Genomic DNA, 16144 nt, shown 5'->3' on the forward strand with positions numbered 1-16144 from the left:
AGGCTCTGGATCTAATTGGAAAGGTATTTCAAACAAACAAACAAAAAACAATGGAATCAGGGTTTTAGAAGCAAAAGTACAAGGTGAGGGAAGGATGACATAGGGACATCAGAAAGGATTAGTCTGTTGGAATGGGTATGAGAGAGCTGGGAGTGGTGGTCTGGGAAAGGAACTTAAGCCCTGAAGCAGTAGATTATCCCTCTCTTGCTTCATAATATCAAAGGTAATGTTGATTTGATGATTAAATCTGATAAAGGTGTGGCAGGCTAGGTGGCAGTGTAGATAGAGTGCAAGTCAGGAGGACTCATCTTTATAAATACAAATCTGGCTTCAGAAACAGAAGGAAGGAAAGATAGGACAAATCATTTAATCCTATTTATCTCAGTTTCCTCATCTGTAAAATGGACATGATCAACAATAATGAAGGGTCAAGTCAGGGATGAGTATGGAGTCTTGGTGACCCACTAGTTATTGAAGGAGTGAGGCAGGTTTGAGGTATTGAATTTTGAGGATACCCTGGGCTTATTTCAAAATTGGGTAGATTTTATTTTCTCCAGGGTAAAGGGTGGAGTAGGAGTGTGTGTGTGTGTGTGTGTGTGTGTGTGTGTGTGTGTGTGTGTGTATATGCTTTATGTGAATGCCTGTAGGTAGTGAGAATAGTGGAATGGGAGGAAGGGAAGGCAGATTTTCAGGTGAGATGTCAATATCTATATCTATAATAGATACTCTTACGTGACAAAATGCATTCATTTGAAAGGTACAAAACAAAGCAGTATTTTTAAAATGTAAACTCCTTGAGAGAGCTTATATTCATTTTTGTCTTTTTTCTATTGTATTTTACATAGTTCCTCCATTTTAAGTACTTAATAAATGCTTATTGATTAATAGCTATCTGAAATCTGAGGAGAAATTTGTTACCAATCCAGGCTATCAGGAAAGATATCCTGGAAGAATTATTGTTCAATCTTTGTGACCCTAGGCAATGACACTGGAGTGGTTTGCCATTTTCCTCTCCATATCATTTTACAGACAGGGTCTCTGAGGCCAGATTTGAACTCGGGAAGATGAGTCTTCAGGAATCTAGGCCCTAATGATCTATCCACTGCACCATCTAGTTGCCATAAGAGACACTGGGTAACAGGCAAAGATGGAGACAGAAGACATTCTAAGCATAGAGAAGTATGAGCAAAGGTAGGGAGCACAATGTGTTATGGGGTAGCTAAGTGGTGTATGTTTAAGGCATAGTCCTTAAGAAAGAAATCTAGCCAGTAAACCCTAAGATATCTTGGAAGGGTTCAGCAATTAAAAAAAAAGTTTTGGGGGGCAGTTAGATGGTGCAGTGTATAGAGTACCAGCCCTGAAGTCAGGAAGACCTGAGTTCAAATCTGGTCTCAGACACTTAACACTTCCTAGCTGTATGACTCTGGACAAGTCACTTAATTCCAATTGCCTCAGGGAAAAAAAAAGTTTTAAAGACCATTCACAGGTCAGGGTATGATATCCTATGCGGACAAAGGGAAGGGGAAGAGGAAAAGAAAAGAGACAAGGAGGAAGGAGGGAGAGAAAAAAGGAGGAAGAGAGAAGGAGAAAAGGAGGAAGGAAGGAATAAAAGACAGAAGGAAGAGAAGGACGGAGGGAGGGAGGGAGGAAGGAAGGAAGGAAGGAAGGAAGGAAGGAGAAAAAGAAGAGAAAAGGGAAGGAAGGAAGGAGGGAGGATGAAAGGAAGAAAGGAAGGAAAGAGGGAGGATGCGAAGAAGAAAGAAAGGAGAGGGAAGGAAGAAAGAAAATTCATTTGTGAATAAGGGAACATGTTTCTTCCTCACTTCAGGTTGTCTGGACCCTTATCTTTTATTTTCTGGTACCACTTTCCAAAGGAAGTCTTCCTGGAACTCCACCTGGTGGAGAAAGATGTTGTGTGGAATAAACAGGACCTAGCTACTGATGTTGAATTTGGGAAGGGGACCCCAAAAGTTTGGGATCAGAGACTGCTATTGTGAGGTGTCTCAAAAGAATTTGCAAGCTTGAACCCATTTCCTTGTCAAGGGGCAAAGTTTATTGTAATTGTAATGCCAATTACAAGCAGACTAACTTCCAAGAGAATTCAGCAAAGAAACAAGCAAAGAGACACATTTATCCAGCTTTCTGTCATTGACATGCTAATTCTCTGGTTCATAGGTAGGATGGAGGAGTGGTCTCTGGAATTTGGTCCTCCTTGACCAGATTATCACTGACCAGATTATCAGTCAACAATGAATTGAGTGAGGAGTAGTTTCCAGAATTTGGTTATCACTGACTAACAGATTATCTATCCATCAGCAATGAATGAGGAGTGGTCTATTCACTATTGTCTTAGGAGTTTCATCTGTGGGACTGTCCTGAGTCTCAGTGGACATGAGAGTACTATAGAAATGTGAATAATTAGAATCATATTCAGTTCAGCATGTAAGTGCCTAATCTCCTCTATTAGATTATAAAATCTTTAAAGTAAAGTTTTAAATGTCCAAGGTTAGATTTGAATTCAGGTCCTCCTGAATTCAGGGCTATCTATCAACTGCAGGAATATAGAATCTTAGTATTTATATTTGAATAATAAATCCACTACTTGGCTTTTTTGAGACAATTCTTTTTCAGTTTTATCTTTAGCTAAATTCACAAAGATATATATTTAAGCCCTTATCTAAGTGAAAACAAGAGGAACACTTTTCACCTAACTCTGTGAAGGTATTGCAAATATTATCATTGACCATTTTACAGAAAAGGGGTATGAAGCACCATAATAACCCTGTGAAAAAGATAGTGAAAGCATTATTATTAGTTAGAGGAGGAGGTGCAGGGAGGGAATTCCATGTATTATTCCTGTGTAAATACTAGAGTTTTTCATTTATTTGATAAACATAGCTTAAGCATCCCAAATCATTTTGCTTGGCATTGGGAACCTTACAAATTATAGATAAGACACAGTACATGAGTCCTTGTCCTCAAGGTCTAGTAGAAGGCTGAGGCAGAGATTAGTTATTTAGTCAGTAAACTTTTATTAAGTACCTATTGGGGTCAGGCACTAGGCTAAGTGAGTAAGTTTACAAAAAAAAGAAAAAGATAGTTCCTTCTCCCCAGAAGATCCAAGTCTAAGGGAAAAGACATGTAAATAATTATATAAACAAGCTACATACAGAAAAAATTTAAAATAATCAATAAAGGGAAAGCACTATAACTAAAAAGGCTCAGGAAAGGATTCCTGTAGAAGGCTGAATTTTACTTGGGATATGAAGGAAGCCAAAGAGAGCAGAAATTGGAGATAAGGAGGAAGTACATCCCAGGTATGCGGGGCAGCCAGTGAAAATGCCCAGATTTGAAGATAGATTCTTCTGTTTGAGGAACAGCAAAAGGGCCAGTGTCACCGGGTCATAGAATAACTGTAAAGATATGTTGGATGAGGTAGGAGATTAGTTTAAGGTGTTTTAAATGCCAGAATATTTTTTTCTGGTGATATTCACCAGAGTTTGGCATGGTCAGATTTGGGTTTTAGGAAGATTTTTTTAAAAAGGAAAATAACGAGCTAAATGGAGAATGAACTTGTGTGATGAGAAACTTACCTTAAACAGATTGACCAACAGACTATTCAATAGTCTAATCAAGGGGATGATGGCCTTTGCTAAAGTGGTGATGGGGTCAGAGAAGTGAAGACAAAGATAAAATGGATAGATTTTGGCAAGAGTTGAGGATGACACCTAGGATTTCAGTCTGAGGGACCGGGAATATGCTGGTACCCTCCACAGTAATAAGGAAGACGGGAAGAGGGGGGAGATTTTGGTGGAAAGATAATATAAGATAAAAAGTTGTTGTGTTTAAGATCTACTGGAACATCCAGTTCATGATGTTCAATGGACAGTTAAGATGTGAGATTAGAGGTCAGCAGAAAGGTTAAGGCTGGAGAAATAAATTTGATAACCATCATCATAGGTGATAATTGAAGCCATGACAGCTGAGTGAATAGTAGAGAGATAGAAGATATACATTGCACAAGTCCACTCAGTCATAAAAGCAACGAGCTAATGAAGAGGTTGCTACTGTAATGCCGGAGAAACTGAGGCAGGAGAGAGATTAGAGAATTCTCAATAGTTTATTAATTGGAGAGTATAATTGACTGGACAGGACTCTTGTCTCAAAGTATCCAGTCAGACAGAGATAAAGATATACTGGGACCAAGGAATCCATGTTGGTCCCAGGGCTGGGGGCGACTGTCATCTCAAAGAATCCAGCAATGAATGGGAGTGACCCAGCTTCTTAAATACTCTAGAAACAAAGAACCAAGAAGCGAGGGAAGACTTCTATCAGGATGGGGGGAGACCATAACTCCTAAAAACCCAGAGACAGGATGTCTGAATACCCAAAGATAAAGATGTCAGTGAGGTATCTTGGAATATTTTAGAGGGATATTGTAAATTCTTGAGGACAGGAGTTCTGCTCTCTTGTTTATCTTGCTAGCAATATATAACCTTAGAGTAAACGGTTCCCAGTCTTAATGGACCAGAGTGGGTTTTTACGACTAAGGGCATTTGACAGAACAGTTAAGGAAACTGAGGCAAAGGAAACTAGTTCAGGGAAACCGAGTCAGAACAGTTAAAGAGAACTGTGGCATAACAGTACTAAAGGAGGGAATTTAGCTTTATGGAGGAACTGTCATTTAGGAGGGGTGTGTTTGAAGAACAGCACCAAAAGATGAGATTTAGGAAATCCATTCTTGGGGTTCAGTTATGGGATGAATTCACAACGGCCATTCTCTATGGCAAAAGATGGATTTGTTTATGAGGTTACAAACAAAATAAAGGAATGATAAATAAGAACTCCATTTGGGAGAGCATATAGTTAGACACGGTTGGGAAATGAAAGGAAAGATACCTTTAACGTGGGTGTGTTTGGGGATGGGAGGGCTTGATCTGGTTTGGATTTTGATTGGACCCAGCCAGGTGGGATGCCTCAGGGAATATTGTAATCTTATCCGTACTTCCGGTTCTCTCTGCCACCCCCCTCCCCGCCCCCCCACTTAGTGACCCAGGACCTCGGCTGTAGGGGCTTTAAAGTTTGCAAGAGACCCTGAGGTTAAACAAAAAAAAAGGTTAAGGCCGTCTGAGTCCAACGTTCCCATTAGGAATTCTCTCTTCCTTTTTTCTTTCGAGCAAGTGCATCTTTGGCTATTTAGGGAAAAAATCGGGGAACAAGCGGCTTCCTAAAGCTATAGGATAGGAATTCTAGGAGGGGGAGGGCAGAGGAGCTGCAGAGGGGAGACGGGAAAGAAACATAGGGCGGCTACAACAGGGAACCAACGGGGTTTCTCTATCCGCCTTCGGTAAACGTAATCTTCAGAAACGTGACTAGTAAAGGAGGAGGAGTTTGATTTTTTTCTGCCCCGCCCAGCGTGTGACGCATGTAACTGAATTCTCCCACGCTCCGCCTCTTTCCCCTCCCACTCCTCAACTCCTTCGGCGTTGTCACGTCACCGTCTCTCCGTCCTGCGCACGCGCGACCCGGAAGTAGTACTGCGGCCTGGGTATTAGGTTCTCCCACAATCCTCTGCGTTCTTCCTTTCCGAACTGGTCCCGGGCAGGGTAAGTGTGTCCTCAGAGCCCTAACCCCTTGGAATCCGGCTCCATCCTTCCCGGGCTTCGCCCTAACGCGGACAGCAGGCTCCCTTCCTGTCTAATCCGAGGCTCCTCTTTCCCCGCGGAGCAGGAATCCGCGGCTCGGGATCCGCTATGAGGCTCAGGGCAGCTTCAGCCTCTCCAGGGGCCTGGGCCCAGAGAGCAGGCAGAACGCGGGCTGCCGGAGCTCGAGCAGAAGGGAAAAGGGCTCCGTAAGCCGCAGGGGGTTGTGGGAGAAACTGAGAGAAACGGGCCCGCGCTTGGGGAGATTCTGGCACACTCACGCCAGCAACTTTTTCACGCCGGGGGAGGAAGGTCTGGAAAAGGCGGCGGGGAGCCAGGGTGGCCGGGTTGGGTTCCTCCCGGAAGTGGGGAGTGTGCTGAATGGAGGAAGGGGCGAGAGTGTGAGCCGAGGAAAGGCAGGGGGGGTGCGATTTGTCATTAATCGGCTTCCAAGTTTGTCTTTGCCGTCTGTCTGTGTAGATGGCTCCCGCAAAGAAAGGTGGAGAGAAAAAGAAGGGACGTTCTGCCATCAACGAGGTGGTGACCAGAGAGTATACTATCAACATTCACAAGAGGATTCATGGCGTGTAAGTGGGGAATTAGGTTTCCCACGAATCCTTGGGGGGGGCACCATCTGCAGGATTTTGGTTAGTCAACCCAAAGAGTAGATGATCACAAATGTTCAGCAACTTAGAAACTGTCCAGATAATTAGAAAAGGGTTGAATTCTCTTGAACATGTAAGATGGAAGAAAAGGATTTACAGTTGAAAGGTAAAAAAGTAGTTTTTGAATTGCATTTAGGAAGTGTTTCTGGAAGCTTAAATTGAGTGATTGCGGGTTTGAAGAAAGCTTAATTCTGAATTGCACGTTTTTACAGGGTGTTGCCTGGAGTATTGGTGAATTTTTCCTCCCTTAGCAGCGTGGAAGAGGCTGTGATATTTTGACTTTGTGACATGAAACCAAGAGTTAGGTTGTTAGAGTGACATGAAAAGGAAAATGTTAAAAATTAATTCTTAATTAATTAAATTATGTTTCAGTTTTAGCATCTTTGTTGCTCAGTGTTGATTGAATTTAGTGTTTAAGGAGTCAGGGGAGTCGGAATGTAAAGCTGGGTTCTAACATTTTCCACTTTAGTATGTTTATCTATTTACTAAAATTGAGCAGCATATGGGGGAGCATTTCAAATTATTTAATTTATTCATTCTGGGAAGCACCAAATTTCTACTTCCAAATAGTTTTCTTTTGCTTTGAATGGTCTAGTGGGAGGAAGCCCTAAATGGCCGGTCTGGTAACATTTACAATTGGTCTGTCTTCATTTATATTTGTTTATGTTGTATATTTTTGTTTATATAATATTTGGACAGGCAATTGCGGGCCTAAAAAAGTTTTAGATAAAAATGATTTCTTTAGGTCCACCTTAGAAAGTACTGTATTTTTGGGCTATTTTACTGGGTATGAATTCATTTCTGGTTTTTGGCTTTTGGGGAGAGGAGAGACTTATTTGTTTTATTTTTTTACCTTGAATTGAAAAGACAAGTCACTTATTAAGTGAACAAGGTCATCTCAAGGGAAGACTATTTAGAAGATCTGGAATTTAAACCCCTCAACACAACCTTATAAAGTAGAATGTTGAAAATATCTTAATTTTACAAATATCTAAATTTTACAAGTTTTACAAAAGGGTTGTATAGCCTGCCTAAGATTACATAAGTATTAAGTGATTGAGCTAAACTTGGAATCCTAATTAGAAGACTGGTACATTTGAAACAATCTTTGAAAAGTCAGACCTCTTGAGAGTTCAAATCCTGGTTCTGCTTCTCACTGTGACTTTGGGTCTCTGACCTCCCTGGACCTCAGTTTCCTCATGTTGTGGCTGATGTGAAATATACTTGTGCATCAACATCTAGTCCGACAGTAAATGTGTGGTGGTGCTCATACAATGAAGCCTAGGAATCCAATGGATATTATTGCTCACACTATACCCATGTAGCCAAAAGGTTCTTTTTTGCCTGCATAGGCAAAAGATTTAAGATCTCATGAGCCCCATTTATAAATTAGAATAGTAATAGTGATAGAAGTCCAATCTTAAAATGCAATGAGAGAAGCACCAGGTAAATTTGGGTGCTTGTTTTTTCTACAAGTAGATGGAAGTTCCTAAGGGCAGGGACCAAACCTTGTTAACTTTATCTTCTACTATATGTATTCCAACAATTTGGTGATAACCAAGATAACTACCCATGCTCCTTCTAAAATATTTTAATTAATATTTATTGTGCTGCATATAGATATAATCTTTTGACTGTTTTGAATACAACTACCTACTTTTAAAAGCAGCTAAACTGGTGGGCTAAAATAGAACATTTATGAAATTTGCCTTCAATTTTTAAAATATATCTATGCCTGAACAGATTCATTCTGTATCTTTACAGCAGCTTAAGGTTCTGACCATAAGAATTTTTTTTTTTTCCCTGAGGCAGTTGGGGTTAAGTGACTTACCCAGGGCCACAGAGCTAGAAAGTGTTTATCTGAGGCCAGATTCACATTCTATTCACTGCACCACCTAGCTGCCCCTGACCATAACAATCTTGGTTGAAAAAGCCTGTTTGGGACAGAAGCCCCGAGTTCCAATCCTGGCTCCAATACTTACTAAGTGTCATCCAAATCATTCAGTGATTGTAGATTCTCTGGATGCACCCCTCCTTTATAAAGTAGGGGAAAACAGTGGCTGAATCAAATCCTTCATCACTACTACTAAGTACTTAGACAAGGCTTTGGAGTTAGGAAGACCTAGATTGATCTTTCCTCTGGCACATTGTAGTGTGAGCAGGTGCTTGGTTTGGCGGTAAAATAAAGTGCTAGACATTAGTTACTTGGGTGGGAAAATCTCTGCCATCGTCATCATATCTTTGTGAATGTTCTGTATCACTCCATCACAGTGTAGACATGTCTAGTTTTTGTTTAGTCAGCATGCTTTATATGTTACCTGGGTACAGACTGAGAATATGAAGAAAGCTAAAAACATAACTCTCCTAAAGCATATATTTTAATGCAGAACACTTGGGGAGGGAAAAGAAATAAAACATAAGACATGTACAGAATAGATGGGAGGGTGCTGCAGAAGGTGGGCTTTTAGTTTTAGACTTGCTTTGCAGTTGAAGTAGAGATAATTATAGTTCAATTTTTTAAGGAAGTTTGTGTCAAATTTTTTTCCTTTGAATTTTAGAGGCTTCAAAAAACGAGCTCCTCGGGCTCTGAAGGAAATCCGCAAATTTGCCATGAAAGAAATGGGAACTCCAGATGTACGCATTGACACCAGACTTAACAAAGCTGTTTGGGCCAAAGGAATAAGGTGCTTGTCCATTATAATGAGTTGAACATTTACATAGTGTCCCTTAGAGTTCTGCTAGAATTATTGACAATGAATGACATTTTCAAAAATATAAGGTGCTTTATGCTAATAGTAGCTCTTTCCCTTCTTCAAGCTTAGGTCATTGTTAGTAAACATGCAGAACTATGAATCCCAACCCACAAGAAACAGTATTTATTGTGTTTTAATTAAATCAGCTTTTTTCTCTCCTTGTCCCCCCCCCCAAAAAAAAAAAACACCCTGTATTTCCAAAATTGTTATAAACAGAGTTAGTCCAAACATGAGTTATGGTAACTACTTGATAAGTGAAGATACAGTGAAAAGCAGATGTGTCAGAAGCAAGGGGTTAGTTTTAAGTTTTATTTTTATTACATCTTAAAGTGGTTGTATGGATCCCTGAAGCCTTAATTTTTCATGTGAAGGATGCATTTACTTTGGCAAAAGCTTCATGAAACCTATCTTCACCTAGGAATGTTCCATACCGTATCCGAGTGCGTTTGTCCAGGAAACGCAATGAGGATGAAGATTCACCAAACAAGCTGTATACGTTGGTTACTTACGTGCCTGTCACCACTTTCAAAAGTAAGTTTAACAATTTGTATGAGTTCTTTGAAGACTTAATTTTGTGAAGACAAAACATTTATTAGTGTATGCCTGATTATGAAAAATGCTAATGTCAAAATATTCACTTGGTGTTTTGTTTGCTTTGCAGGCTTACAGACAGTCAATGTGGATGAAAACTAAATTGAACTTTGTATAAATAAAGTTATAAAATGTCAGCTGCTAGCCTGTTTTGACTGTAAGTTACTTGTTTGTGACTCTGGGTTTTGCTTAGGCAAAAATTTGCTTTTTTAAAATAGGCTCTGGGGGCTTACTTTTAAATTCTTGATGGATGGCGGAATAGAATTTGTAGTCAAGTAGGTTTATGGTAGAACCAGTGATTTGAAGTAATTTCCTATAGACTGAACTCCCAGCATGAAGGAAGCCAAGAGGCTTGAAGATTCAAGTTTACCCAAGTAGCACCAAGGAACACTCAAAATGGGTTACTTACTGCTGCCACTATGCAGAGGGAAGGAGATTAGTTGTTTGGAATTAAGGGGGGGGTGTGTGTGTATAGATATGCCAGCATTTCTTTTATGACGAACTTTTTGTAAGATCCAAAAACTAGTGTTGGTGATTTCTCATGTTGTAATGCAGATGGATGTTTACCATTTCACACCCAAGAGAAAAGCTTGGGTTTTTATTATTTGCTTATACACTGAGAAGGCTGGACCGTTTTAGCCAAGGTCTTTTAGTTCCCAAATTCTAGGTATGTATGTGTGCTTAAAAAGTTTATGGAAAGGGATACGGCTATGAAGAATGTCCCAAGTAACTTAAAAGAAAACCAGCAAGTCAATACAAAATAATATTATTAAAAATTGCTTTTGGGGACCAACAACATCAAAAGCATGGTTTGTACACTTTTTTTTTTTTTTGCAAGACATACAAATTGAATACAACCAAAAATATTAAAACAGTTTCAATTACCAGCATTGAAACAGGTTTTTAGGATTAGTGCAAAAAAGAAAAACAAGCCAATTGCAAACAGTAGCTCTTAACCCTGGATGTGAATTAGTTCCTCCCCTCAAAAAAAAAAAAAAAACCCAATCTCACTGAGCAACATCTTTTACATTCATTGGTGGGGGGAAGGGGATGTGTTAGAAAAAAAAAGAGGTATCCCTCTATACAAGAGGTAAGCAGCAGGAAACTGAAATGAAATTGTAGCTTAAACATTGGGAGACATCAGGAATAGCCAGTAGCATAGCCTGCTCTGCTCTGTCTGCTCCACGGTCTGTAGCTAGAATTGGTTAGAGATTTGATAAAGGAATGAATGACTTCCGTCCAAGTTCTAGAAGTTTGTCTTCAATTTCATTAGGTTGCTGTCTATTTAGAATAGTAAACACTAAGAAACTGAAAAGCAGTCTTGTTTGCAGCATGTGCTTTGGTATAGCATCCTCCAGTGTACTCCACAGAATGGTGGTGTTGTGCTACATTGTGCTGTCCTTTACTCAGACTGGTGGCTCAGCTCATTGGTTTTGAGACTATACTGATTGATCTTGGCATTTTCAAGTTTAGATTTTATGTCTAGTGGCTTTTCAAAGAAATTTACTAATGACTGTTCAGTCAAAAGTGATGCTAAAATATGCTCAAGGGAAACAGTCCAATCCCCTTCTGTCATAGATAACGATTGGGAATATCTCTGAGGCATCTTCCCCATGTCAGTGAAAACCGAGTCCTGCTCAGAAGTGGAAGCACACGCTTCTGTCTGTACATCGTCCATATACTCGTCAGAGCAGCTTCCTGAGCTGCTGCTTCTCTGCCCCACTTCTCCAATCTGCAGTAACAAAGTTGTTACTGTGGCAATAGCTTGATAGAGATCATTTTCTTCTGGATCTTCATGAAACATGCTATATAAAGTTTTGCAGAACTGGATAAATTCTCTCTGTAAAGGGAAAAAAAAAAAAGCAAGTAATTACTACACTTTCCAGTCAAGAGTCTTACAAGTGACTACTTCTATAAAGGGATATCATTAGTGAAACTAAATAAAAAGATCCAAGTTAGGCAAAACTTTGTGATCATGTTACACATAAGGTAGACAACTAGTTGTGTAATGTGTTTCATTTGGAAGTCACAAGCACTCTATAAGAGTTGAGATTTTAGGATTATTCAGCATTGAATAGACAAATGATTTGAATTTTGGAAGATTTACCAAATTGAGTTATTGTAGTTGGATTTAGCTTGATTAATTTAACTGACTCGCCAACATCACCATGTACTTTTAATATTTTTACTGTACTGTGAACTGTCCATAAACGGTTCATTTCTACACTTAATTCTCAATTCCTTTGGAAACAAGTCCTTAGGAACCTCATTTATATAGATGGAATTGACATATTAAAGTTTATATGGCTTGAAAAAAAAATAATTCTAACAGTATTTCCCTTGTCCAAAATAAATACTCTCCAAGTATGTAGCATTTTTCTTTCCTGTTTGTTCATACTCCTTTGGAACCATGTTTGATAGTTGTAATTTGTAATCCTTGAATCCCTTGAAAGTGAGCCTGGAGTCTTGAAGCCTTGGCCAGCAGAAGCATAGTTTGGAGCATGTCTTACTGGGCTAGAAAGATTTCTGGCACTAGACTGGCCTTGGGTATCATCTAACAACTATCTGAGCTAAGGGGAAATGTCATATATGTCAAATTCTAAACATAACAGCTTGAATGTATTCATATTTGAAATAACAGATCCATTACCTGGCTCATTTTGGGCAATTCTTTTTCAGTTTTATCTTTTTCTTTAGCTAAATCCTTAAGCATTTGTTTCAGCTGCTTCTGATAATCAATTGCATCACCTTGAGTCAGAGAAAACAGTGATAAAACCATTCAGTAAAAGCAAGAAGGAACATAAAAATGACTAAGAACAGAGGGGAGCCATAAAAATAAAAGCCCAAAGGACAAAGGGACAAGAAAACAATGAGTATGAGTATGGGGTTAAAGATTTCAATGTGATATGGAATTGAGGATTTTAATTATGTATTTTTTTCTATGTCAAGATACTATAATAGCTTTTAATTTTTCCCCATATAGTTTTGGATATGAAGAACTTGCGTTTAATAAGGAAAATAATCTTTTATTGGGAGATTATATAGTTAAGAGCAGCCAGATATTAATATATTCTGATTTGGGGAATCTTTACTTCCAAGGGATTTTGAGAAAATTGGGATATTTGGATGAGGTATAAAGGTCATTTCAGTATTATATCTAAAGGAAATATTTAAAAATTAAAGCCAATACATGCCATTTGACTTCCCAAAGACCAGGGGTCTTGAAGTTGACAGCAGTGGATTCTTTAATGGTGATTGACTATCCTTGTCATTTTCAGTGAGAGCTTAAAAAAAAAGTAAAAATTCTCATGTAATTTTCTTTAAACTAGTTCTTAGTTACAATTTAATGATGTAGGTATACCTGATTTAGTTCCAGTTTTAGCTAATGTGATCTTGGATAAGTAACATCTTTGTCTTTAATAATTATCAAAATGAAAAGTATACTATAGCACTTCTGGCTCTAGAACAGAAGTTTTTTTTTTTCAACATTGACCCTTGCAAAACCTTCCTCCATTCCTCTCCCCTCCTTCCTCCCACCCTCTCCCTAGCCATGAGGTAGTCCAATACATGTAAAACAGGAGTTATTAATCTTGTCATAGACTTCTTAAAATAGTACTTGTATAATGTATAAATGTATAAAATGCACAGGATTACAAAGAAACATTACATTGAAATGATTATCAATATTTTGATATTCGTGGACTCCAAGAAATTTAGCCCTGCCCTGAGGGTGTTAAAAAACTTTTATCTCAAGTTTGTTTTCTGTGAGAGAAAATGAAACCAGAGCTACAACTGATCTAGCTATATGATGTAGGGCTAGACACAACTACCTGCCTTGGTTTAAATTTCTTGTAAAATGAGGTTAATGCTTCACATCTCACAAAATTGTTGGGATTTCAAATGAGATAATGGCACTACAGTCCTGTGTAAACCCTGAAGTGCCTTTTTAAAGCTGTTATATGTGAAAATGCCAGCTACTTGATTGAAATGGTCACTTGTTTCACTTGGGTTCAGCTTGTAATTAGTACCATGATTGGGAACAAGTAAGTCCTGGATTTCAGCACCATGATCCTAAACCATGAAGCCAAATCAAGCTAACTGAATGAAAAAGATGGCTTTTCATGCACATCTGCTCTGAATTCAATATGGAGTTGAATACTCAGTGTTCCTTGGTTCCTCACTAACAAGTACCTCTTTTTTGAGTAAAAGTTTGTCCTTTATTTTTGTTTTCATTTACTTAAGTCTGGTCAAACTATTATCCTTCCCTCCAGCTGCCACAAAGACCAAAACATCAATTAGCTTGAGGAAGAAAAGCAAGATAGCAGGAAGCCCCCAAACCCCATTTGATATAAGTAAGCCTTGCAAAAATAAGATACCTTTAAAAAAATTGTTTTTCATGTATTTTCTATATTCAGTAGAGTCCTGAATGTCTTTGCAGGATGGTACCTCTTAAATTTGAAACATCTAAAATATTTAGGAATGCATTACATGTGTCTATGGATAGGCTAAAGAAGGTTTTTCTTTTTTATACCTTACCTGGAGGGAGGTGGAGCCTATATAGTAGTTTTATTTTTTCATTCATTTCTCCATTGTACATAATATCTGCAAATGAGAAGTGGAAAATGTGTTATGCAAGTGAACTAACTTTAGTTGAATATAGTGTAACATATGGCTTTTGATAATTCCACATTTAAAAGAAAATTTCTATATAGGTTTTAGCAAATTTGTGCTTTGAAAAAAACTGCAAAAATAGCTCTTACCTTTATTTTTGACCTTTTTTAGGCAAAAGGGCTAGAATAAAATATTTTATCGAATGAAAACATAGCACTCAACAGAAACTCGGTGTAATCGGTATCAGTGAACTTAAATCTGGGCGCTTTCCAAACTTGCATCCTCATTCCTGCCCATAGTCTTCATTAACAAAATTTATACTTTAAAAGTTACCTTCAGAGTAGCAAAGACAATTGGAAGGTAGTGATGTTCAACTTAGTCATCACAAACATTTTCTGGAAAGAACATACACTAATATAATGTTACCCATATAGTTTTACCTAGGCAGACAGCAAACCCTTTGAATGCAATAAGATTATCCATGTTTTCATCCAGGAGGCGAAAAGTCCTTTCAGCCAAGATCTCAGTGTGGGCACCACATGTCCATGGAGAGACAAGTTTGTATAGGTTGGTGAACTGTTGAGCATCAATCAGATACTGTTCAGCATACGGTCTATTGGGATCATGGTGCTGAAATGCAGGACTTGTCTGTTCCCAATAACAGCTTATCATATGTTCTCTCTTTAAAAAAAAAAAAAAAAAGTTAAATATGAAGATTAGACACTAGAATGGAGGTTTCTAGGAATCAGGGGATAAATGAATCATTCACAGCTTGTCTTAATTTTATTTTCATGGTAGTGTTAGGGGACACAGTGCAGAAAGGGGTGGCATTATGGAAATAACAGCACTTGGGGACCAGTTCCAGTGTGCTATTTTTAATGGCTTTGTGCCCACTTGCAAGTCACAGAATTGAGAACCAGAAAGAATTTGAGTCTTCAAATCATTTTATGAAAAAGTAAAGAACAAAGGATTTTGCTTAAATGGTTACAATGGTATAAAGAAGCAAAAGAATTTGAAACTAGGTTAGGTTATTTCACTCCAAATCCAGTACCCTTTAAAACTAATCTCAGTTAACTTTTCAGTCTATTTCTATTAGAAATTAAGTGCTAGTCTGTCTGCCTTTACTCCCCAAGTTCTCTCTTCTAACTAGGGAACTTCAACATATATTGTAAATCCATATCGATTTATCCTTGTCTCCCACGACGAGGTGACCGTTCTTACCAAAGCAAACTTATTTACAAGCTCAGGTGATCCCATTCCATCCTATCTTCGGCAGATTATCCCTTCTGTTATCTCAACTCTCTTTTCTACTAGGGTTTTCCTGTTGCCTACAAATATGCCCATGTTTCCCCTGTCCTTAAAAATAACCTCACTTGATCATCCCAGTAGTTAGAATTTACTATCTTTTCTACAAATGAATTCCAATTCTTAATGTTTGTATGATCAGGAGACAGGGTTTTTGTTTCCTTTGTAAACCTTAAAAGTATTATAAAAAAAGTTTGGTCTTATTATTCGGGTTTTAGTTTCCTTTGTAAACCTTAAAGTGTTATAAAAAGGAGTTTTTGACTTATTCCCTAATCAATAATCACTTGCCTCGCAAATACAAAATCCAGTGTGGCACAAATTAGGTGCAGCACCTCATTTATTCAGCATTGGTGTGAAATGGTACTCCAGAGTAAGACTCTTCCAGTTAATGTTTAGGTAAAAGCAAAGTTTTAGGAACAAACAAAACCCACAACTTTTTGAAAGAAATCTTCCTAAAATGCATAGTATTCCAATGCATCAAAATCACAATCATTTGTGACTTTATTATGTTGAACCAAAGGCCCCCAAATCTGTTAATGGCAGGATATTTGCACCTATACTAAATGATAGATGCTAT

The 16144-nt window shown here is 38.3% G+C and overlaps 2 protein-coding genes across 6 annotated transcripts in view; one reads left to right on the forward strand and one right to left on the reverse strand.

Moving 5' to 3' along the window:
* The first annotated feature begins 5501 nt into the window (after positions 1-5501).
* RPL31 (ribosomal protein L31) lies at positions 5502-9795 on the forward strand. Its single transcript, XM_003765659.4, has 5 exons — positions 5502-5606; positions 6123-6229; positions 8866-8991; positions 9479-9591; positions 9722-9795. Exons 2-5 carry the CDS (start codon positions 6123-6125, stop codon positions 9751-9753), a joined length of 378 nt encoding a protein of 125 aa, XP_003765707.1. The 5' UTR covers positions 5502-5606; the 3' UTR covers positions 9754-9795.
* A 605-nt stretch (positions 9796-10400) lies between these two features.
* TBC1D8 (TBC1 domain family member 8) overlaps positions 10401-16144 on the reverse strand; it is a 123533-nt gene continuing 117789 nt past the window's right edge. For all 5 annotated transcript variants that reach the window (XM_003765662.4, XM_031959153.1, XM_023500430.2 and 2 more), the window contains 5 exons: positions 14703-14943; positions 14188-14253; positions 12846-12935; positions 12302-12399; positions 10401-11491 (listed from right to left, as the gene is read on the reverse strand). In XM_003765662.4, coding sequence (XP_003765710.1) covers positions 11054-11491; positions 12302-12399; positions 12846-12935; positions 14188-14253; positions 14703-14943 — 933 coding nt within the window. In that variant the 3' untranslated portion in view covers positions 10401-11053. The remainder of the gene's footprint in view (positions 11492-12301; positions 12400-12845; positions 12936-14187; positions 14254-14702; positions 14944-16144) is intronic.

This window comes from Sarcophilus harrisii, chromosome 3 (genome assembly GCF_902635505.1).
Source record: "Sarcophilus harrisii chromosome 3, mSarHar1.11, whole genome shotgun sequence".
Classification (NCBI taxonomy): Eukaryota; Metazoa; Chordata; class Mammalia; order Dasyuromorphia; family Dasyuridae; genus Sarcophilus; species Sarcophilus harrisii.